Source organism: Cryptotermes secundus, unplaced genomic scaffold (genome assembly GCF_002891405.2).
Source record: "Cryptotermes secundus unplaced genomic scaffold, Csec_1.0 scaffold62, whole genome shotgun sequence".
Classification (NCBI taxonomy): domain Eukaryota; kingdom Metazoa; phylum Arthropoda; class Insecta; order Blattodea; family Kalotermitidae; genus Cryptotermes; species Cryptotermes secundus.
Genome location: NW_019727786.1, coordinates 455,462 through 481,487, shown reverse-complemented (window position 1 = coordinate 481,487; position 26,026 = coordinate 455,462). Strand labels below are relative to the sequence as shown.

The following is a 26,026-nucleotide window of genomic DNA, read 5'->3' as shown; positions in this document are numbered from 1 at the left end:
TTATTAAATTGCATTTTCTGTTCATGCTCTTTTCAAGGGGCATCATAATCTGCTGAAGCAACACCTTCAGAAGGCAACAGCAGAGAAAGCACGGTTGGAAGAAAATGCTGCAGAATTGGGGGAGAAAGCTGAGAAGCTCAAGTATGAATTGGCAGAGGCACATGAAGCAACTCGTAGTCGTGATGAGGTAATAGCATTGCTTGAGGACCAGTTAAACCATTTGGAAACAATGTATACAAAGTCCCTAGAAGAATCACACAAGTACAAATTACGTTTGGGTAATTTGGAACAGGAATTGAAGCACCTTAAAGAAGTGTGTTGCAAGGTAAGTTGATTTTAATGAAATCATCACTCAAGTCTTGAAAATTTAAATTAAAAATTATATACATCTCTTGCATTTAATTTCTTGAATAGTTTCTCAATCAGTAACTTACTAGTCGGGGTTTAAATTTACAAGATTTCTATAACTGATGCTGTTGTACAGTGTTAATTGAAACATGAATTTGATGGTATTGTCATGTGTTGGGGTGACGTATAAGACGGTTTTTGGATTGGCGGATTGGATTTATTGCACCTTATACATTCACACAGCTCAGGAATACAGGTAAAAGAGCGCTGTCTCTAATCTACACACTTTACAGTTCACCGTTACACACACTAGGGTTCTCAGTCTTCACTAGTCGTATCCTGGCAATGGATTTATAACAGTCTCACTGTCACTTCAAATCACATATGAAGTCTTTTTTTACACCACCTAATTCCTTTCTTGCCTTTATTATGCAGTTGCCAATTCTGAAAACTTGATTCAGTTCAGTTCCTCTGCTCCCAAGCTTATATCCTGGCAGGCTGGCATCCCAAAATTTGACTCTTCACTCCTCGACTACTGTTCTATCCTGCTGTATAATGCCAAACACTTCTTTATAATCACTTTGCACGGACCCCACGAAAAACATCTTCCATTGTCCCATATTGTTTTAGACGTGTTTACTGCACCATTGCATAGCAGTGACTGCACCATGGACCACATAGAAAATGGCCTCTCTGTTACTGAGGCATATTTACTGTGAGCACGTGTTTACCAAGTAGTTGCCTAGAAATGGGTGTGCATGTCACATGATTAATTCTAAAAGCTATTACTGCTGTCACCTAATTTTCAGATTTAAAGTTTCTTTATTATTGGGTACAGGTTTTAAGCTTAAGGATTATTGCATTCAAACTTAACAATTGCAGTTCTAATTTTTGTCATTATTGCAACATAGAAGAAAGTAAATTGATATCAGTAAGTAACAGAATTTTTGGTTATAGACTCTAGTAAAATATGTAATAGATGGAATATATCTGAATACATGTGCAACTGGTTTTTCATGAGATACTTGGAGGAAGAAAAGTATCCATTATATTCAGTTAAATCCAGTAATTAGCTCCATGTGGAATTCTTCATTGAATAGTTGGTGGTTGTTGAAGTAACCAGTAAATTTTATTAAATTCTTACTGTTCTAGCATGAGGATGAAAAGGCTCATTTAACTGAAATAATTAGACTGAAAGAACTGGGAAATAATAATTTTGATAAATCATTGACATCAAAGGATGAAGAGAAGAAGATGCGAGTTACTGGTGAGGAAGCGCCTGAACAGAAGCATCAGGAATTGGAGAGCGTTATGGTATGTATGCTGTATTATATGTTCATGTTTTAAAAGGAGATTGAGACACTTCATGAAGGTCAATTTAAGCTTTATATGAAGTAAGAACAAATAAAAACCAAAATTAAAAGTAATTCTTACTCTGGTTTGTTTTATTTGGTGTAGGAAGAAGAATCCCACAGTTTGTAGTCTTATTTGATATTATTGGGTTGATTAACCCTAAAAAATTCCCGAAATTATGTAATGGAGCTGCAGTGCTTGGCCATGTTAGTGAGTGGCCATATAATTCCCTTAGTGGGGGGTGGAGTCCAGCTGGGTCCACTAGGCACGGCAGCCACTGATTGGCCGATTGTACCTGCCCCAGGTGATTATGATGATGGAGAATTTGATGGAATGGAGGTTGGCAGGGGAAACCGAAGTACTCAGAGAAAACCTGCCCCAGCGTTCCTTTGTCCACCAGAAATCCCACTTGACCAGACCCAGAATGGTCATATAACTTGACTGTTAGTTATTCAATCCATTTTGTTCCAAGTAGATCATATGTTCCATTTAGTTTTTATAACCAGTTTTGTGATCAAGTATGTTCTTTTTCACATGTAGTATGGAGTAGGTAAAGTAGCAAAGAATTTGTGTTAAATTCTGTTTCAAAGTAGGGAAAACAGCTGCAGAAAAACACAATATGTTGTGTGAAGTCTATGGCCATCATGCATTGAGTTGAACAATTACTTACAAATGGTTCAGACGTTCTAAAAATAGAAGAACTTCAACGGATGATGACCTAACCTTTGCTAACCTTTGTCTTCAAAATCTGAACCTCTGATTGTCCAGGTGAAAAACATTATCCATGGAAATCATCGACTGACTGTCCAAGAAATTGCGGAAGAGGTTGGAATATCCTCATGAGAACTTGATAACTGTTTTATAGACATGAAGTAACTAGTGAATTTGGGGCCAACTGTGGCCTTCATTGTCTGATGAGTGGTTTCCAAAATGATTAAGACATTACAAGAGGCACACACAGGTCACAGACTGTGATCCCATCTGAGCTCAGATCTGCAACAATATATATTGCCACATGTAGGGTGGTACGTGTGATGAAAATAACAAGTTCTAGTTCAGGTGATTGGATTTATTAGCACCTTGGTTACAAGTTGTCTTAATCACACTTAAATACAGTGCGATCACTGATTTACATACTTTCCAGTTCACCATTTCACACACGCTAGGATTCTCCGTCTTCACTAGTCGTCTCCTAACAGCAGATCTTGACACAGAAATTATCATTTCATTTCACTATGAAGTCTTCTATTCTTCAATCACTTTATGCTCCTCTGTCCTAATCTGTACTGAACTAATCTTCATAATTCACTAAGGACACGATCCATTCTCGTCTTTATATTCTCCAGTGCTACTAGTTCCAATTCACTCTGAACCTACAGCTCACAGCTCTTGTCATAAAGCCGCAGTACGGACTGCATAGAAAACACAGTTCTATTGTTGATGACAATCGCCGCATTGCGTAGCACATTCCAGTATGCGGAAATGTGTTTACTGAGACGTTGCCTAGAAGCAGATTGCATAACCCTGTTGTCGTACTGTTGCTTGGCACAGACCTCATAGAAAACAGTTTCCCCTATACTGTTGCGTATTTGGAAGCGTTAACTGCTCTGTTGTCTGGCAGAGTTTTGATTAAATCTGTTACAATATGATTAAGAACTGTACCTTGTCTGACACCTCAGTTAACTTCTTTGCATTCAGAGATTTCTGGCTTAATTCTTGCTGATAGTATGACATGTTTGTATGTTTCATATATTGACAATGAGTTGATCAGGTACATTATCTTCTATAAGAATTTCAGTAAATTTGTGTCTCTTAACTGTATCAGAGTTTTTTTTTTGTATTCTGTGAAGGCTTAGATGGGTTTCAGTAATTAAAATAAATGTAAAAACTAACACTCTGGTAGAAGAACTTGTAGATTCAACACCATTGGTATGTAAACCCATCATTGGATATGATCCCAAGCCAGTTCCATCCACCTGACATCCTCACAACCTGCTTCCACGAGATTCATTTTATTGTTATTCTCTTATCACCTTCCTGGTCTTCTGAGTGGCAGTTTTTATAAAGAGTTTTCGCTCCTGATATTCTGTATGCATTGCTAGTTGCCATTATCCTTACATCATGCCCAGTCCATTATAGCTTTGATTTCATTTTCCTGTATAAATCATGAAACCCCATGTTGTGTAATTTTGCCCAATCCAAAATTACTTCATCTCTCTCGAGTATAATTTCTTCCCTGAAAACTTCTCAGGTACGCATAATTCATTTTATTTCCTTGAAGTAAGAGGTCACATTTCATTACTATACAAAACTACTGAAGATTTTAAATGAAATTTTTAAGTAAATAAGCAAGTGCAGAATTGCTATATTTACAGATATCTGTGATGCTATTTTGGATTTGATCATTATTGTGCTGTAATTTATAACCTTGTTGCCTGGAACTAAAATATGTTAATTGTTGACTTTCATAGAATTATTTAGAAATGGAAAAGAACAAATTAAAGGAAGAAGTACATAAACTGGAGACAAAGAATGGAGACCTCATGCAGAAACTGGATGCAGTTATTACTAGAAATCAAATTCTAAGTGAAGAAAAGGCCGCCAAAAATTCTCTTGACATAACAACACTGCAAGAGCATTCAGAGAAGTGGAAACAACTGTAAGTTGCAGCTAAACACTTTGTCTTAGAAAGGTCAGAACTCAGTATCTGAAAATATGTACATTAAGTATGGTATATGAATTAAATCAGGAACCAATATTGTAAGAGACTTCAATAAATAAACTGTTTTAAAGGTTTCAAAATACAGTTTTTTCCTTAACCTCTAAATATGAATTTTGCAATATTTCAGTTTTTAGCTGTATGTTCTTATTGTGTAAGTAGTGGTAGGCCTGTGGTATCATGGTCATGTGTCTGTGCCCTCTAATAACTTTTGAATCAGTTGATAGATTTACATGAAATTAGGTATGATGTCACTTCTATGTAATTGAAATGATACATCAGCTGCTATAAAGGGCTGTTATAAATGGTTTTGGTGGTAAGAAATTCACATATTTTCAATACAGATGCAACCATGAAACAACTTTAAAACAGTACTGAAACACATAAGCTTTATCTAGAGATGTTCTTTGTATGCTCTATTAGTTACTCTACAAATATCAATGGAATACTTGAATTCTTCCTGTGTACACCACTACTGTTATTTGTAGATGTTCGCTATGACCTGTGAAATTTGCTGTTGAAGGGACTGTGGCTTGAGAAGTTGGTATACCTGGTCTTTCACGTATCTCCACAGGTAGAAGTCACATGGAGTAGGTATGGTGATTTAGGGGGCTGAGGAACTGGTCCTGCCTGTCCTATCCAAGTCTTTTTCACATTTGACACTGTTTTTGTTTGATAGTAATCAGAACACCACTTGCAGCTGATACGTTACAATCAGTGTTGCCAGCAAGAACCTATAAATGTCCTTGCTGTTTCCAGGCTGTTTCATGTTTGTATCTGTAACTGTTTCAAGAAGACACTGAATTTTTTTATCACCCAAGTAATTTGTAATAGCTTTTTATATTATTTTCAGTAATTGTTTCATTTCTGACCAGACATCGTTTTTTTTGCTTGAAATTATCAGATTGTAGATTTTATCATATTGTGTAAATTATAAATTGAGCACTGTAACTTGTCCCCCATTACCTTATATAAACATTTAGTCATGAGGTTTGGAATTTTTAAGTCAGGAGTCTCTTTACAATAAGTTTCAGTGATTAAGGGATTAAAGAAAAGAGATTCATGTAGAGACCCTTTCAAGGAAATGAAAATTCTGCCTTTGTGTTCTCAATACATATATTCCTTGACGCAACATACTATAAATAACATACATTTGTTTACAAGAAATACGGAGGTACATAATATTGGTACCAGACAGAATGTTAACCTATTTCCACCGAGTACTTCACTTACTAAAGTTCAGAAGGGTGCATATTATTCAGGTATAAAAATCTACAGTCATCTGCCTAAAGAGCTCAAACAATTATCCAATAACCAGAAATCCTTTGAATGTTCCCTAAAAAGATTTTTACATGCTAACTCTTTTTATGCATTAAATGAGTATTTTAATTACAAATGTACATAAATTTGAATGTTTTAATGCCGTATTTTAATATAGTTATTATAGGAGATGTGAAAAGTTATATTAATTCAAGTTATATTGCAGTTACTTTTAAATTATGTCTGTTAATCAAGATATTATCTTTTAACCTCATATTATTGTATATGTTAATTGATTGATGTGGGTGATCTTCATTATGTGACTTATGTGTATGTATCTGATATGACTATTTCCACATCCTGGGTCTGTTACCTGTGTGGATATTTATGGAAAATAAAGGATATGTATGTATGTATGTATGTATGTGTGTAATCGGTGATGATATTGGTAGTGTCTTTATTGTATATGATTAGTAAATCTTCGACATATGTGAAATAATCAGTGATGTGATTTTTTTTTTTTTTAGTATATTGATGATGCTGGTATGTTCAAAGTGTTGGATAATTATTTCCACTAAGATTGCTGATGTGGGGCTCTCATTGCTAATCTGTCATTTTGCTTATAGTATTGGTTGTTGAAATGTAGGTAGTTTTCTTTCATAATTCTGTTTATTGATGTCATTAGTTCTTGTTTTTGTTTTTCTGGCTTGTTGTTGCCTAGGATGTTTTCTGATTATGTCGGTAAGTCTCATATGAGGATGTCTGTTTACATGTTTGTGATGTCAAAAGAACATAATCTTATCTTTTTATTTATGTGAATTTTTTTTAAGGTAGTGAATGAGGTTAATGGAGTTTTGTATGTTGAAGACATTTGGTAGTTGTATTATATCCTTTACTATCTTTCTTGTGTAAATTGCTAGTTTGTAGCCAGGGCTATTTTTCCAGTTGACTATAGGTCAGATTGGTTTATTGATTTTATGCAGTTTTATTGCACCATATACCATATGTATGGTGCACTGGGATTCATATAAGTGTATCTCCATTTTGTGGCATTATATATGTGGTAATGCTGCTTCTGATGAGTTTTTGTTGTTTGTTGGTGATGTCGTGTGGTAGTTTCGTGAAGTTATTTTGCTGTGTAATTCTTCAACATTTTTATTGTTATTTGTTTCCATGTATATGAATATGGCATTTCCTTTATGTACTTTTGATATTATTAGATGATTTTGATTAATTTTTTATGTTGTTGATAAGCTTTCTATTGTGTATTTTGTGATTCATTTTTAAAGTTGTTCTTCTTTATTTTTGTGTCATTTCTTTGTTGATAGTTTCCTTTAAGTTATTTGACTCATATATATTTGTTCTCCCCCTCGTTGGTGGCTCCACCTTATCGTGGTGAGGGGGTTTGAGTATGCCAAGGACCCTGAGAGCTATACCAGCGGTAGCGTAGCTACTGGCAGGGCCTCCCTTGCTGGACAGGTCAAAGGGTAGGCATCAGACGAAGAGAGACACCAAAAACTGATGCCGGAAGCAGCGTCATCAGCAGCGACTTGAAGCACAGAGTAAATAATGCTCGAGATGGTTCAAGTTCGTATAGCAACAGGCGTGACCAGAGTGGTTTGAACGCCTATTGTACTGCGATGTGGAAAGCAAATGGAAAAACTACCACATTATCACTTTTCCTGGATAGTCTCTTTCCAAAACCAGAGATACCATGTATGCGAGATGTTTCATTTGAAGGAGAAAGCTCTAGATCGCATCAAGTGGAGGAACTGTTTTGGAAGAGACTGTGGACCTGTCGTCTTGACAGATTACTGATGAATGAATGAATATTTGTTCTGTTTCAGATATTGAATTTCTGTTCTAGAAATCTGTCTCCAAGATTTTGATAAGTGTTCCATTGAAATGATTACTCTTAACACACTGTTGGCACAACTTCTGAAACATGTATTTGCATGATTGATGATGCATCTCACGAGTTTTGCAAGTTGCTGCACAAGAACTTGAATTCAGTTATTTTCTTGTAACATCTCATAGTATAAATATCTTGTCAGGATGGTTCAGTTTCAAAGATGATATGTGAGTGATGAATGGTTGACATAATTCCCAGTTCCCCTGCATGAGTTATCTCTAGCCATGTTGCAGAATTTACCTTATTTTAAATCAGTATGTTTAGCATTAAAAAAACAAAACTTTTAAGGCAGTTGATTCTCCTCTTTTTAGACATGAAACATGCATAGAAAAACTTCAGATGATGGGTTCATGCAGACCTTCAGTTGACAGTGAAGCTCAGATCAGTAACACTTCACAAGAATACTTTAGTCATGAAGTGCAAAAAATTATTCTTACAATTGAGGAAGCAAAAGAAAAAGATTATGTTATTTGGCACAATAAAATTCAGGTATGTATGTGTTATGTATAAGATAGTACATAGCTGGTAAAAATATATTAAATACAGAGGTTTTTTAATTTTACATGGTCTCACTCCTCCAGTCTTTCTCTGCTGTTATGACATCAAATTTGCTTTTTTGGTGTCTTCACTTGTTCCTTCTTCAGACTTTTGTAACAGATCTGTCCATCTCATTTGAGGTCTTCTTGTGTCCATTGTTAATATTTGTTTACAAATCCTTGATCTTCCATTCGTCAATTGTGATGAGTCCAACTGCATCTTACATCTTCAGTCCTCTTATTCAGTTAACCAGATGTTTAATTTTTCTCTTACCTGTTCATTTAATTGTTTGTCTAATGTCATCTCATGGACATGTTTCAGATACCTCATTTCAGAAATTTGAATCCCTTTTCGATCATTTTCTCTCATTACCCATATTTCACATTCTCTGTTACTGCTTTCCTTCATCAGTGTTTTGTTGCTTTTATTAACACTTTTACTACCAAATCTGACCAGTGGTCAGATAAGTGTTCCAATATGTAGGGGCCCATATCTCTCTTAGGTGAGATAGCAATGTATGCCAGTACAATAGTAGTTAATAATTATAATAATAAAATCAGTATTTCCCATCTTATCTTTCTCATTTCTAAGAAGAGTCAGAATATAATTTTATTGTATTATTTTTTTATGTTGCACCTTACCCACTTTTAATTTTATATCAGTTTGGTCTGTTTCCCTTGCAGTGAATCCAATCTGACAGTTGCCTGTAATCATAATTAATAATTACACTGCTCCTTTAATTACAACCTGAGAATCGAGTGGGCTTTAACAGTTCTTTCCATGGAAGTGCAACTGAAATGTTGACTCTTAGGAGTATTCGCTTCTCCCATGATCAAGTGAACTAGTGGTGTATGTCAGAATATTCAACAGAATAATTTGATACAACTTGTCTTTTCAACAACAGCATTATATTCGAACAACACAAACAAGATACAGTGTCAGTGCATTCTGGAATCAAACCTTTGATATGCACTCCAAAACAATGCATTTTCTCAATAACATGGATCTGACAAGTTCTGGCACCAGTTTTTGTAGCAGGTACAGTAGGTAAAAAGAGGTATTGTTCATTTGCAGCTGCATTCAGGCAGTGTGGTGGAGCAATACATCTTGTGGATTGGACATAAGGCACATAGACCTTATTCCTTGTCGCTTCTTGAGATGTGTAGTTGTGACACAGTAGGACGTGGTTTCTTGCAGTTATCCAATAAGTATGTGCTGCTTCATGTCTGTCACATCTTGGTGTAGTCATGGTAGACCAATGGGAGTTGGGACCTCCCTTCAAAATGGCAGATTCATCACCAGAACCAATGAGAACTGCCACAAATGACCACATAGGATTTCTGATTTTGACACTAACTTTAGAAGGTCCTGCTTGTCAAGCCTACTTTACCGCATGTTCCTAATGGCATGGACACACAAACCTCCAATGAAGATTGTGAGTCAGTGCACTGCACATGTACATGCGCATCACATATGCCTCATACTTCGAAAGTGGTTAAAAATTCTGTGCACATTGTGACTTGACAAAGTGCTGTACATGTGACCTATGATTCAGAATGTCAGCCTTGTCTACCTATCTATAGTTTCAGCAGTCTTCGTAATCTGTGTAATGTAATAGTATTATTATTACTTGTTTCAGGAAGATGTTTTAAATGCCATTCATCTACTAAATGCAGAGTATTCAAGAGCTGAATTATCGCTGTTGAAACATAATGAACAACTTGAGTTGGTTATAAATAAGCTGCTGGAAGACTTACCAGATCCCTTCTCAAAACAGGCCCCTCATGATGAGTCCAGTAAAGAGACTGGTAGCACATACACAACACTGAAACTGTTGGAAGAACTTATGTTGCTCAACAGTGAACTTGAGGATCAGTGTCGGCAACTCAGGATACAACTTGAGCACCAACAAGAAGAGTTGAGGAGGAAGTTGGAGACAATGAGACCAAGTTCAGATACATGTTCAAGGGAGTCATCAAAGACAGAGGAAGAGCTGCGAGAAGAGAATATACTGTTGAAACAACAGATAACAAGTTTCCTGAGTCAGAGTCCACAAAACTTGAGAGAATTATGGTGTGAGCTAAAGCATGAAAATGCTAAGTTGAAAGAACAAATAGGTATACTTTTAAAGAAGACTGAACCTGAAGAAGGGATAGAAATTGTAACAGAAACAAAGCAGAGAGATGGCAGACATGCAGTAAATGTTAAGAAACAGATGGCAGAACTGCAGGCTCAGATGAAGACGTCAGTGTGCTATTGTGATAAAGGGGTAATGACAAACTTAACCATGTTTGCACCTTTGAAGAAAATCAAGCTAAATGAAGAAGATGAACTTAAACATACAATAGAGAGAAATACACAAGAACAGGAAACAGTGACTAGTCCCATAATATGGGAACAGAATCCAAACTGTGCCCAAGTATTGTTGCTTGAATTGAGGAATGAAAATGTTAGGTTGCAAAGACAAATAGATTTACTTTTGGAACACATCAGAGACCAAGAAGACATGATACATAAAGAAACCATGACAGAAACTGACATAGGGACTATACAGGCATCTGACCAATTGCTTATGGAAAATTTGCAATTAAAACAGCAAATAATTTTACTTACAGAGAAAGTAAAACAAAACAGTGTGACAGGACAAGACACAGTGCCTGAACTCATAGCCTGTGGATGCCCAGAACAGTACAGTGACCTGCTGAATAAGTTGAAAATTGAGAATCAGAAGCTGAAAGAGCAAGTGGATGTATTTGACTTGCATTTGAAAGGGAAAGAGGCTGTGGAAGATAGGGGCACTATGACTGATCCCCTGGAATGTAAAGAGGAACAGAAATGTAAGGATGAGGACACTAAACTTGAACCAGATCTGATGTTACTTCAGAGTAAGTGTAGGCAACAGAATAAGGAATTTAGAGATGGAAGGGCAGATTTTGGAGTAGTGTTAGAAGAGGATGAGAGTTGTGAATGTGGGCCTACCTGCAACAGTTCAAAAATTAATACAGTAGTGTCAGATGGGCACTGTTCACATAAAGCATTACTAGATGATCAGAATATGAAAGAGATTTTTAATGAAAAATCGACAGACCAAAAAGTAGAGGTTGTAGAGAAGCTCTTAACAGAAAACAGGGAATTAAATTTACAATTAGAAGCTGTGAAACTTGAACTGGAGGAGTTTCACACTAAAACAATGATGCATGAAGTACAGCCTCTTAAAACAGAAATTCATTCTGTGCAGACAATGACAGATCCAGATACTGAGTTGGTGCGTGTATCTATGGAGAATGCTTCCCTGCAGGCCCAGTTGCAGCAAGTATCCAAAGAATGTAAAAAGAGAAAAGAGGACTTGGAAAGAACATTAATACTGTTGAGAGAATCAAGAGAATCTTCCAGCATCCTTCTAAAAGAGGCTCAGGATACAAATGCATATGAGAGTACTTTGCTGAAGAAAGAACTGGAAGAAGTGAAGAGAAAGGTTAAGCATCAAGAGCAAGAAATGGTTAAAAGCAGAATAAGCACTATTGAAGAACATCAGCAAACAAAAATCACAGAATTATGCAACTTATTAGATCACCTGAGGAAGGAAAATGCTGATCTACAAGCACAGATAAAGAGAATGTTAATTGACAAGGCTATGGATATGGATGTTCCATATGGATGTCAGAATCTCCAGCAAAATCATGGAACTTCAAGAAATCTCTCAGTAGTGGCAAATAAAAATCTGGACTCATTAGCCCATCTGCTTTCTGAGGGCTGCTCAGTGTCATTAGAAGAAGCACAACATAGAACTCAAGGCATAAAGGCAGATAATGTTGAGACTGTAGATTTGGCCATGCAAGCACAGGGTGACAATGTGTTCGCTGTGACTGGTGGTCCTACAGCAAATCCAAAGGAACCCAAGTCCTCAGTTAGGACAAATGATAGGAGGGAAAATGAACCGAATTTCAGTAATATTTCTTTACTGAACAAAGAGAAACAAAATTCTCCAAGTGCTGAAAATAAATCCCGAATTCTAATAAATGCCAACAGAAGAAAACAAGAATTACAAAATACTAATTCAGCAAAATCACAGCTCAGCAGGTACCCTGGACCTTCAGTGCATATTACAGGCATAGGAAATAAGACAGACAAAGCAGATTGTTATGCATTGACAGAAAATTCTCAAAGTCCCAGTCTTTTCACAAATAAGAAAATAAGATCAGAAGATGGACCATCAGAATCTTATAAGGAACAAGCACAAGGAGACTGTGCCTCAAAGCTATCTGTTATGTCAGTTCATGGGTCTGGAAGCATTGCAAACTATCAGCAAATATACAAAGATAACAATAGCTCTAGTTCTGAAGTGTTCTTGGACATGGCATGTTGCCAGAACCAAATGCCGTGTGGCCTGTCGAATGAAAGTACTTCAGACCTGGGATCAGTAAGTCAAGAGCCAGCCTGCAGAGCAAATTATCGACAGTGCAGGGATGCAGCAACAAATACAACACCCTCAATACAAAATGTTGAACTGCAAAGGGAACTACAACTGGAAAAGGATAAATGTAGGAAGTATCAGCAAAACGTAAAGAAATTAAAATCTGATATACAGTTGCTGAAGAACAAACTGGGGGAAAGTAGGAAACAGGGAAAAATAGAGTCAAACATGGTCTTGAAACAAAATAACACTGATAATAATAATTCATTACTGACTGGTATACAAAGTCCTTCACATTATGATCCAAACATATCTGAGTTCCAGAGGCAGGTAAGCATCTCAAAGACCATTTTCTATAGCTTCTGATATCTTCTTCTAGCATTATTTCCACTTTATGTAGGTCAGTGGATGAAAAGTCTTGTATCTTCTTCCACCCCATAATCCGTACACTTCATTTTCTTGCCAGCTGCTTCCTCTCTTGATGACTTCCTAGCACTGACTAAATTAATAATATCATATAATTATAAATGTCTTGGTGAGCGTGCAGTTGTTTGATTTACAAATTTGACAGTATATAGATTTAGTTTCATTCAGCTCTGAATGATTTGTACTTCTGTATCATTGTATTGAATGAAGCATTATTAAAAACAGGGTACTGATTTATTATGAATGAATCCAGGTGGCTGAACTGGAACACAAAGTGCAAGAAGAAAATTCAATGAGATTTTCTCTAGAAGTTCAAATAAACAAAATGAGATATGAACTTCAGGTAAGAAAAATTTCCAATTTCGTTATCATGAAAATTCTTTCTTGTTGAACTGTGATACAGTTATTGTTTGACCTTGTCATGATCAGAGCATTGTTCTGCAGCTGACACTGCTTCAGAAAGTGGCATACAATACAAAAATAAATCCTGCCTTGGATCATCAATGTCATTTTGATAGTGATCATATTTAACTCAGGAATTCTCAAACCTTAACTACTACAATCATCTGAAGTAATACATAATTTACATATGCACACAAACACAAAAACACACACCTTTGCCAGTTGACAAAGTACAGTTCTGGATGCTGTTGCAGGTCCATATCAGGCTGGACAGTCATGAAAAAATTTTGAAAATAGCTTGTCAATTGTAGCTACATTTTCTGAAAGCACTTGTATGAAATCTTACTGACTTGCCAAAACTATGCATGCATACAACTGTATTGTCACAAGATAGTGACTACATGATGGGTTCAGGTTTGCAATCGATTTTATTTGACTCTGAATACCATTATCTATAACATTTTACAAATAATCACAATCGTTCAGTCTGTTAGACCATTCTTGCTTGGTTTCTCTGGCAGTCTTTCATTATGGACTCCATTGCCAGGTTGCAGACCACTTTGTCACAGACTCTTTCATTGGTGTGGTCATTGCAGACTCCCTATATCACCTTGCTTCAGACTGACTGGACAATGCTGAGCTCAACAGTACTTCATCTGTTGCTTCAAATTCATATTTTGCCATTACATTACCTAGTAATTGATGCCTCTCATATATTTCTGTGATTCTAAGATTCTGAATTTTTGGCAACATGTTACATTGCTCTCTCCTTAGGGCTGCTCATTCCAAGAAGACTTCAGGCATATTACCATTACCTCCACCCAATTGGACCAACCTGGTACATCTGTGACCACCTTCGCAAAGGACACCACAATGTCATACCAGTGCATCAGATCCCAGTCTCTGGTGTAGCGGCTGCAGTCGGCAATGTTCTTCCATTCTGGATGTCAACCAGTCTTCACCCCCTGTAGAATTGGCCATGCATTGTCATCCAGCTGCTCTCTGTAGGGAAGCATTTCTATTCATCATGGCTGTATAGAGGATGCACCTCTGTGAGTGCCTTTAACCATCCAAACAAGCACTTCCCTTAGGGACTGAACCAGCATTCTACCCTACACGCTGCAGCTGAGTGACCAGAGACTGGGAGCTGAGGAGATTAGCCTTAAGAAAGGTCTCAGCCATCTTCTCATTGAAGTCTTCCACTGAAGGCCTACTGTTCTCCGAACATTTCCAGCAATGCTATCAAAGCCTTTTTGGATGTAAAATGGATTTATGTCTCATATGATTTTCTATGGGTCCTTCAGTTTAAATATTTTGTGACGTGGATGGCGCAACAGAGAGTAGGGGTCATGTGAACTCTGCAGTCTTGCGAGCGATGTCACATACCCCCACTCCTCCCACCATTATGCAATTCTCAGTAACCCCCCTCCCCATGGTGACATAACAGCACTTCCCACTGTGACGTAACAGGGGTCACCACGGTTACTACATGGCAACAAGGAACGGTATAAGAAGCCGGCTGAGCAGTGTGTGATTAGGAGTGACACAGTGTGGATCCTGAAATTGCCAAGAGCAGGGGAAGTAATTGTGTAAGCGTAAGAGCGAATGTGGAATAAATTTGCTCTATCCAATACGGCATGAAGTTATTCGTTGCATGACATACGCAACACGTGACAATATAATGAATCACATGACCAATGTCTTGACTATAACAGTTTCAGAATAGGTTAGATGTCCACATTGAATTTTCCTAGTAATGAGTTTATTTGACATATAGGTGCCATGATGAAAAGCCCCCCACCCCCACTCCAGAACCAGCTTCATCAGCCTGCCATGGTGGGGAGAAAGAGGAGATGAACACTTAGATGTTTGCAGTCAAAAAAACACTGTGATTAGTATAGTAGCATGTGAGAGTTCTGCTTGCTCAGATCTTTTCATCTTAAAGTCTGAATCTGTTCTCTTTCAGTGCAGTATATGATTCAGAAGCAAGTTTTCGTGCTTGAATCTTTGATATGAAAGAAAAATTGCAGAAAGTGCATTCAGAAGTTCATCTCTTAATACGCACAACAACATATTCCCATAAGCAGCATGTGTTGAAGTGTGTCAGAAATTGGTGGCTCAAAGGTTCAGTTTGTGACAAATAAAAACAATCCAAGAGAAATGTGCTAACTGAAGAAGGAGTTCAAGATATTCAGGCACAAATAGAGCTCACTACTCACAAATCATTGAGACACTTGACACAAGAAACTGGAGTTTTACTGGGTTCTGTGTTCACGCTCACAAGACTAATATTTGATTTTGCCTGTATAAAATGATATATGTGTAGGAATTTTATCATCAGATTATGCAGCAATAATTCGTCTTGGCAGCTTTTAGCTGCAAAATTTGTCATTATGCAGTATTAATGGTGTGGTATGTTGTAAATTTGCACTGAATTATTTGCTTGAGAACTTCAGAATGTGATTAAAACCTTGTTTACACACTGAAGCTTGTTTTAAGGCAGGAGGAGGTCACTATCAGCAGTTTTTATATAGCAAGTTTTTTTCATTTAAGTAGAGACAGTAAGTGATGCATGCAAGAAGACCCTGCAGCTGTTCCCTCACGGTCGCACGATAAAGTACTACTACTCTCTTGCTCACAGCACGTTTCCACTTCATTTGAATGCAGTGTACTCTCAAATATAAAACTTATGCAGAGCATAAATGGCTGAAATTTCTTAAGAGCGTATCTGATTTATCCTGTGGGAAAGTTTATCTTATACTGAAGCCTTCTTGGGCAATCAACCATGTCAATGTGGAACTAGTATCTGACATTTCAGGGACACTCACCCCCCCCCCCATCAGGGTTGATGTGAGAATGTGTTTGCATGTCATATATATATATACACGAGTATATATACACAAAATTGTCGTCTGACACAGGCCCGACTGCATGGGGAACAGAGGGCAAAGTCAGATAGTGATTTTCTAGCCCAGTGCAGATTGTATTGGGAATAGTGGGCAGTCAGTCATCAGCAGCCATGTTGCTTGTTACTGGTCTGTCCACAGTTCCCCACAAGATCCAGGCTAGGACAAATGACATCTCTTTCTATATAAATATACCATATGAACACAAACATTCATTACATCAACCCTGATAATAGAGACAGGAAAAGTCTGAAATGTCAGACACTAATTCCACATTGACGCTGTAGATCACCTGTGAAGACTTCATTGTATACTGTCACCATGAAAGCTTTAAACCATACAGAATACACCACTATGGGTGAGAGTAATCTTAGTTTTTATTTTTTAGGAGAAGTTGCAACTGGAGAAGGAGCTCAATATTCTACACAGTCGCCTTGAAAAGGATTTTGTGTCACGTTATGAGCTGGAGAAATTGAGAAATAGTTATGAAGTGGCCCTAAGTCATGCAAAATATGAGGCAGAAGTAGCAGCCCGTGATGATCTCAACGAAAAATTGTGCCAAATCAGTACATTCATAGAAAAACAGGTATGGCTGTTGACTACACAACTTCCACTTGTATGTAGAATGTTTTAACTGGCGTTCCCTTTGGTATGAAACTGCATATATATTTTTCTAATTTTAACTTTTGTGTTGTTTAGGTTCAAGAACAAACACGTCTTAGTCAGTTAAGGAACACGACTGAAGCCCACATGAAACAAGATTTTCAAGAGACAAGACTTAAACTTCTCTCAGAGTTGGCTAAAGTTCAAGCCTCATTACAGTCCAAAGGAGAGGAAGAGAAAGAATTGAGAGAGAAGTGTGAAAAGTTAACAAGGGAATGTGAGAAGAAACATGAAATTAGGAAGAAAAAACTTATAGAGAAATCATACAATGTAAATCTTGCCCCAAATTCCAATTTGTAAGTACTCCTAACAGTTTTTAAAAAATCTTGTCATTGGGTTTTCATGGTCTGTTTCGAAATTTCAGCTTTCAAAGTTTAGTCACATCATGTGTTGAAGCTGTTCCAACATTTCACCATACATTGCAGTCATCATTTTCAGGGTGAATGAGGCAGGTGGATGATGTTGCCCTTTATGTAGGTCCTGCAGTGGGAATATGGGTAGAAGGGTGGAGTTTGGTGACATGGACTGTTCCTCTTGGATGGTGTGGGTTTATTAGTTTATGTTAGGTCAGGGTAGTTTAGCTTAAATTACAAAGAAAGCCATCTTCTGGGATGAGGTACCATGAAGATATTGTATTAACCAATGTTTCGAAGTAACGTATCGCCTCCATTTTCAGGGTAGAAGAAAAAAGAAAAAAAATCCACAAGCGCGGGACCAGCGTGAGCAGGTGCTGTCAGCACCTGCTCACGCTGGTTCCTCGCTTGCGGATATGTTCCTCTGAAACATCGGTTAATACAATATCTACACAGCACCACATCCCAGAAGACGGCTTTCTTCACAGTCACCGTCGTGAAGACCTCAAATCTTACATAGCTTAAATTATCTTCATTTAGTTTCTTGTGTTGTTTAATATGGGCATGAACAAACCGCTAAGGAGAAGATCATGTTGTGTAGGATTTATGATGGATGAGGGGGCACAGGGGCGGGTTTTCTCAAAATATTTCCAGTTCCCCTGCCAATTCAAATTCCACCAATTGCTCCATATTCATTTATCATCTTATCATTAACACTATGCAGTAGCAATACTGATATCATTAAATAACAAACTTAAAAATAACTTTTTGTATATAATAGGAGGACCGCCTCTGTGGTCTAGTGGTCAGTGTTCCTGGCTACAGATCCAGTGGTCTGGGTTCGATTCCTGGCACTACCAGATATTCTGAGGAGTCGTGGGTATGGGACACGGTCCACTCAGCCTCATGATGATAATAATAGTGGCTCCGGTCTAGAAAACCGAAATTAACGGCTGTGGGGATTCATTGCACTTATGACGCGACACCCTCTATCTGCTAAAGTTGGCACTAAACTTCGCCGACTGGTATGAATGGACAGATCCTGTTGATTTCTTATTATTCCAGGAAAGAGAAGGAGCTAAATTCTAAAGGCATGCTGGATATAAGGTCACCTGTGCACCAGTCTGGTCCAGTACAGGCTGTGATAAATCCCATTTCCAGTCCAGCAGTTGCAGTGACAGCCCATGTAGCTGATGCTTGGCAAACTGAGCATCCTTTCAGTCATATTTTGCGCCGGGAACTTGAGAGGAGCATCCGTAAACATACACGTACTGGTACGTCAACTTGGTTATCAACTTTCAGACTCAGAAACGTGGGACCTGAGTGAATCCAGTTACTTTCACACCCACTTTCCCAATTAATTAAATTTTAATTACATAAAAAATATTACAGAAATGCTAGTAAACCTTTTCTGGCCAATCCACCAGTCATAATTTACAAGAGATGATGACATTACATAGCAATAACTTTGAGCAGTTATCATGTTTTTGGACATTATACATCATCTTGTTTTTTATTTAAATCACAGCGTTTCGGAGATTTGAATCTGTCTCTGCCTTCAGGTTAAAACCTACTCTGTTGGACCCAATCAATAGAGCTAGTCCCCAATTTTATAATTTATACAAATAATCTAGTATTATTAGGGTAGTGAAATAACCAAGGTTTTAATTGACTTGATGTACAAGGTTTGACAAATAAATTCTGGGACTGAGTCCACTATGCACATTTAAAGGCACATAGGAACATACAGAATTACTGGGTGTTTGGACACCATCGTCAGAACCATTTAGAATGTACATAGGAACATGTTTCAACTTGTCCATATAAGCTGGCTCTTCCATTGCGTTCCCTGTACAAGGTCAGTCACTCCTCTCCGGTCATTCATGCTCAGTCACGTTTAAGAATTTGTACCATGGAGATCTTTATGACAGTTTGTAGTGATGGAGCAAAGAGTGAACTTTAAGTTTTGTTTCATGATAAGCAAAACAGCTACTGAAATTTCCAGCTGCTAAAACAGGCTTACGGTGACAGTGCTTTCTCTCACGTGGGTTTCTTAATGATATGCAACATTTTGGATGGCCATGAAAATCTTGAAGTTGACCACTGCAGTGGCCGACCAACAGCCATTTTAACGCCTGGCACTATCAGAACAGTTCAGGAATTGATTTCATCTGATTGTCAGATGCCTCTTCAGATGATTGAAGAGGAACTCAAAATTAGCAGAAAAAATCTTAGTGGAAGATCTTGGAAAATGGAAGATCTACGTTAGGTTTGTTCTGCACTGTTTGGCTGGTGAGCAGAAGGCTCTCAGACTACAGGCTTCTCAGGAGTTTATTCAGTCTGTGGATGATGATCGTTTATGCTTGGCTCAATTGTAACAGGCGATGAGACCTGGTGTTTCCAGTATGATCCTCAAACAAAATGACAAAGCTGGAATGTTGCTTGCCAGGTTCTCTAAGACATAAAAATTCTAATTTCAAAAATAAAAAACAAAGTGATGTTGGTTCACATTCTTCGACAATCAGGGATCATTCACAAAGAATTTGTTCCACCAGATTATATGGTGAATAAGGAATATTATATGAAAGTATTTTCTTGTTTGGTTCAAAGAATTTGTTGAGTGAGACTTAGTTTCAGGAAAGAGGAAGCTGGTTTCTCTTGCATAATGAGAGATCTCACAGAGCAATATTAATAAAGTTGTTTTTGACAAAACAAGGGATTCTAGAATTAAATCACCTCCTTCTTCGTTTATTCTCCAAAATCAAATCCACGCTGAGAGGGAGAAGATTTGAAGACGTAAAGGACATTAAAAGAAATGTAACATAGGGGTTGTTGGCATTACATGCAAATGAGTTCAAAAAGTTTTTCCAACAATTTTATGAGTGAATACAAAATTGTGTGACATCTCAAGGAGATTATTTTGAAGAATATTAAAAGATATGTTTGATTTTAAATGTGCTTTTTTCTTAAATTTATGCAATCCTGGAACTTAATTGTTTAACCTTGTTTATATCAGGTGTGCAAAAAAAAGGTACATGTAGGAGTTAAATGGGAAGACCTCTTGGAAAGTGATGGTTTTGAAGACTGAAAAAGACATCAGACAATAGTGTTAGAATGTGTCATATGAAATAGGTTGTGATGATGGGAGGTAGACATAATTGGCACAGGATTGTGCCCATTTCCTACCTTAGTATCAATGGTGTTGAACCTTCAAATTCTGTTACTGGACAGTGGGTTCTAAGCTACTATTAAGCTGGATATCATGGTTAAACTGAAGATGGATCTTGGAGAAATAGGCTGAGGATTGACTTCAGTGGCTACCCCTTATAATAGTTGAGGTGAGCCCTTGGGTTCTGCTACCAGATAGGTAGTTACTACGATTTCAGATGGATCTAAGGAAAATAGGCCATGAAGATGAGGAACCGGCAAATTAACTCAGGATTAGGTCTAACAGGTGGCTTTGGTAATAATGCTGATGAACCTTCATGTTCTATTACAAGTGAGTTGAGTTAGTTTATCACAGACATCTTGAGAATGATCCACTATTAATGTCTTATTCTAGACTGGAAATGTGTCAGACTTGAAGTCATTGCAGCTATAATCTAAATGTAGGAACAATAGCTATTACATACTTCAGCATCATGAAAAATTACTAGAGCCTACTTGATATAATTATTCTTGTCTCTTATCATTTTGAAGAGTATACTACTTACCAGCCTGTCCAAATGTTGGGCACTTAGCATTTTCTCCTTCATTTATTTTGAAATCACATATTTAAGAATTAATAGGATTGGTGGATGTGTCAATATGCAGAATGAATCTGCTCAACAATGGCACTTATGTATATAGTTTACCAAAAATCTAATTGATAGGATATTAGAGTTTCTCAATGCAGTAACTATTCAGATTACTGTTTTATATTGTATGATATAATAATGCATAGTTTGGTAGATAGACAAACATTTTCAGGGTAGACCCTGAAGGTGGAGACAGTATGTTCCAAATTACAAAGCATGATATTCTAGAAGAATGAATGTTGGTACTCGCTGCTGTGAGAACCTCAAATCTCAAATCTAATCAGCCTTTGTATTAGAAGTGTTAAAATGGCTACATCTGTACTGTGTTATGTACAGACTAGAATTTACTGCACCATACATACTTATGTTGTTCATTTAATTCATGCACTGTACATGCCACGTGCCTATTCATCATTGCTGCTGTCCAGCAGAAGTTTGTCTACATCAAAGTACTTTCCATTGTTGTGTAAACATTTCTTGTGCTTCCCCACCCTCTTGTTACAGCTCTGTTAAAACTTTTGTTTGTGTTCCAAGGTTCCTTGATGTGCCTCCAGCTCCTTACCATGATAATGTATGTGGTTGTGGAGTTAAAACTGCATATATTCATAACCTCAGCATGAGGCAGAGGCATGTCAACTTCGCAATCTGATCACTTTACCCTTATCTATTGGAACTACCCCACAGACAGTCACTTTATCTCATGATTTATTGTCACCTATTTTCCTCCATAAACCACATGTCTCACTTAGAAATCCCTCTTTCTTTACAGATATTCCTCTCCATTAAGTTTTTGTCAAGAAGCAGTAGAATTTAAACCTCTCTTAATACATTCTGTGGTCTTATGTGTTATAACATCACATAATGTGGGACCCTCATTTCAGAGAAACATGCTGCCCCATCTTGAGGTTGACTATAGTGTCATAACCCAGAAGACTGCAATGTGAGCCGTTACCCTCATAAAAACCTCAAATCATATGCCTTTCCTGACATTTTCAAAGAAAGCAACAGTGCTCAATTTGCAAGTGTTCTGCTTCTAAAACTGCAAAAGGCAAGACAGTTATTCACAGTGAATGCACAGAGCAGAATCTGTGCAAAGGAGATGTAACATTAGTCTGAAGGAGCATAATGCCCTTGAACTTGTCTAAATATATTGCCAGTTAGATGGAGCATAATGGCCTTGAACTTGTCTAAATATATTGCCAGTTAGATGGAGCATATTGGCCTTGAACTTGTCTAAATATATTTCCAGTTAGATGGAGCACATTGGCCTTGAACTTGTCTAAATATATTGCCAGTTAGATGGAGCATATTGGCCTTAAACTTGTCTAAATATATTTCCAGTTAGATGGAGCACATTGGCCTTGAACTTGTCTAAATATATTGCCAGTTAGATGGAGCACATTGGCCTTGAACTTGTCTAAATATACTGCCAGTTAGATGGAGCACATTGGCCTTGAACTTGTCTAAATATATTAAGAGTTAGATGGAGCATATTGGCCTTGAACTTGTCTAAATATATTGCCAGTTAATCAGTGAAGTGACATCTAGTGGAACTGTGATGCAGGGTGAGTGATGCATGGGTAACAGTTTCAGTGCACAAATTAAATGATCAGTCCTCATACATATAATATATTTCCTCTTTTAAAGATTCCCTTTCAGAGCACCCATCTAGCAGCTGTCCTCAGGCTGCATCAGAAGAACATTTGGAACTCCTGAAAAAGAAGTACTTCCTTCACTAATTGGAATCCAGCTAACAGCTTTGGCTAATTTGTTAACAATGTTACAAATTTAAAATTCAATCTTTACCTTTTACTGTATGCCAAAAAACATGTATATGTATACCTATGAAATCAATTTTCTGTAGATTCATAGCTGTCTTCCACAATACTGCTTCCAGTGTTATTTTTACTGTTGAACATTTTACCATTTTGGTTAGGCACGTGCGAGAATTAATTTTTCACTTCAATAAAAGATCAAGACAAGAATTTGGAAAATCTTGGGGAATTGAGAAAAGAATGAGAACTTTCTGCTGTGGACCAGTTTTTTCACGGCAATAATTTATAACAAAAGCAACCTTTTGAACTGTACAGTAAAGTGTACTGCCATGTTTACTTGAGTGACAATTCTGAATGCAAGATGATCCTGCACTAGGAAACATGTCTGCACATTAAAAGTAATTTTATGAATTAATTTCATAATCTTAGTACAAAGATGTGAAAGAAAACAAGTATTAGGAAAAATGTTATATATGAAATTTATCGAGTCAATTTCCTTCTTTAAGTCACTAGCCTTATTCGCTTTCATAAGTCTGTTCACAAGTCCCGTTGCCTGGTTAATCTTCATTGTCTTCACAATTCTCTCGATCTTGTCCCATATTCATTGCTCACACTCTCATTTTTGCTGTCAACATTCCCAACTTCTTCCTTATCCTCCCATCCATTTCATTGGATATACATTTTTTAAATCCTCTGATCATCACTTCTGGAGAGATCTGTTGTCATGATCTTGATCCACTGGCATCTTTATTGTCCCCTTGGTGTCAGAACTTGGTCCCCTACCAAGAGCCATTCAGGATATTGTTCTTGCATATGATTATTATAAGGCTTATTGACTAGCATGTGTAGTTATGAAGTCATCCTTCCAGTTATGACCACAAGGTCAGTGTCTGACAGCCAGTGTTAAATGACCTTCAGATGCATCTAGCACAAGCATCCCTTATTTTCTCAACAGTATTCTTGGTCTTGTGTTCCAGACAATTTGTGAGCAGTCCCCAATCCGTTGTTTTGGTTGTCCTTCCTCTACTTAGAAGTATGATCATTAGCCCCTCAGAAAGCTGTTTTTTTTTCCTTTCTTAATTTGCTTAGTGGGGGGGTGGGGGGTGGAGTCCAGCTGGGTCCACTTGGCATGGCAGCCACTGAATGGCTTATTGTATCTGCCCTGGGTGATTGATAGACTAATTGAAATTGGAAGGTGCTATGGCATGGAAATGAATGTGGAGAAAACAAAAGTAATGAAAATTTCGAGACAACCAACCCGTCACAATAAAGACAGATCAAAAACAACTGGAGAATGTGACATGTTTTAAATATTTGGGTAGCTTGTTAACAGATGATGGAAGGTGTACCAGTGAAATTAAATCCAGGATTGCCATGGCAAAAGCTGCATTTAGCAAGAAGAAGAATCTTTTTACCAGCAAATTGGACTTAAATTTGAGGAAGAAACTAGTGAAATGCTACATTTGGAGCATAGCTCTGTATGGGGCTGAAACATGGACACTTAGGGCAGTAGATCAGAAACATCTGGAAAGTTTCGAAATGTGGTGTTGGAGAAGAATGGAGAAGATCAGTTGGACCGATTATGTGAGAAATGAAGAAGTGTTAATTAGAGTCAGTGAGCAGAGGAATATCCTACATGAAATAAGAAAACGGAAGGCTAATTGGATTGGTCATGTTTTACGCAGAAACTGCCTTCTAAAAGAAGTTATTGAAGGAAAGATAGAGGGGTGGATAGAAGTGACAAGAAGACGTAAGAAGATGCTGGATGACCTTGGGGACAGAAGAGGATACTGTCATTTGAAGGAGAAAGCTCTAGATCGCATTAAGTGGAGGAATTGTTTTGGAAGAGACTGTGGACCTGTCGTCTGACAGATTACTGATGATGATGATGATGATGATGATGAATTCACTTAGTGGGGGGGGGGTGGAGTGGAGTCCAGCTGGGTCCACTCGGCACGGCGGCCACTGAATGGCCTATTGTATCTGCCCCGGGTGATTATGATGATGGAGAAAGCTGCATGTTAGATGCAGTTCCACTGTGACACATGATGGTATTGTGCCATCTGCCAACTCAATCACCATTACAGGCACATACATCTCACTGCTTGATTTTTCAAGACAACAGATTTTGCATCTACATTATTAATAGTGTAACTGGATAGAATATTGAAATACACTGTCATTTCACTGAAAATGCCTCGAAGTGTGATGGTAACTTCTTACAAGTGAAGACCGTGGCTATAAAGACAATCTGTTCTTAAGCATCACTTCTACAGATCACCTTGAGCTCGACTTAAAATTTGAAGTCTCTCACTGAGTAATGATGTTACACAAGACTGTCATTCCATTGTCTTCGAGTCCATACAGACAACAATTTTTGCCTAGAACTGGCAAGTTCTGGTTTGTCTTGTGTTCCACCTTGAGGTGCTTGCCTTAAAAGATGCAGTATTATCTTCTTTTTGCCACTTCACAGATGTTTCTTCATTTTGCATGTTTAAGCACCATAGTCTTAAAGTGCAAACCATAACTGCAGTGCCCAAAACTTTTTGACATGATATTCCCTTTCATACTAATTCTTATTTTTCTTGACTTGACTTGCCATTTTTATGTTGAATGACACTTGTGTTAGCACAGAATCTCATGATATTGTAAACTGGTACTTCAGGGAACCTTATGGCTTTTGACTTTGGAACATATTTCTGTGTCTCGTTTCCTATTCTAACATAGTACTATAGTGGGAACTACTTATCCATGGTGCAGTCTATGCTGTGAACATAACAGAATCTTAAAGCACATCAAAACAGCTTTCATATATGTCACTCAAATTCATGACAGACCCAAAAATTTGTAACTTGTAAAAGAGCAAAAACCTAGTCTTCTGTTTGGGCAAATACAATACCGATTCCTTTTGACATTCCTCCACCGTGTGAGGCAAAATCAATGATCAGAAAATTCTCAAAGTTCAGGAATGAAAAATTAATGTCAGAATTGAAATGACAGTTTTTGTTTCTCAACTTGATTTAAAAAATTTGAGACTCACACATGCCTGATCTTGACATTGTCATTAAACATAGAGCCCTTCCCTTGCAATTTATGATGGGATCAGATATAATATAGGTGTAGTCATGTATAAATCTCAAGTGTTTATCCCTACAATTTAA

General features: G+C 37.4%; 1 protein-coding gene across 3 annotated transcripts in view; it reads left to right on the top strand.

Moving 5' to 3' along the window:
• Positions 1-24,109, top strand: part of LOC111864913 — a 45,718-nt gene extending 21,609 nt beyond the window's left edge. The window contains exons 10-19 of one of the 3 annotated variants that reach the window (XM_023852524.2): positions 38-325; positions 1,501-1,662; positions 4,173-4,360; positions 7,904-8,081; positions 9,769-12,873; positions 13,223-13,312; positions 16,666-16,863; positions 16,977-17,236; positions 18,359-18,567; positions 22,738-24,109. In XM_023852524.2, coding sequence (XP_023708292.1) covers positions 38-325; positions 1,501-1,662; positions 4,173-4,360; positions 7,904-8,081; positions 9,769-12,873; positions 13,223-13,312; positions 16,666-16,863; positions 16,977-17,236; positions 18,359-18,567; positions 22,738-22,829 — 4,770 coding nt within the window. In that variant the 3' untranslated portion in view covers positions 22,830-24,109. The other 2 variants (XM_033751627.1, XM_023852526.2) reach the window with 2 other exon arrangements.
• Positions 24,110-26,026: the final 1,917 nt, after the last annotated feature.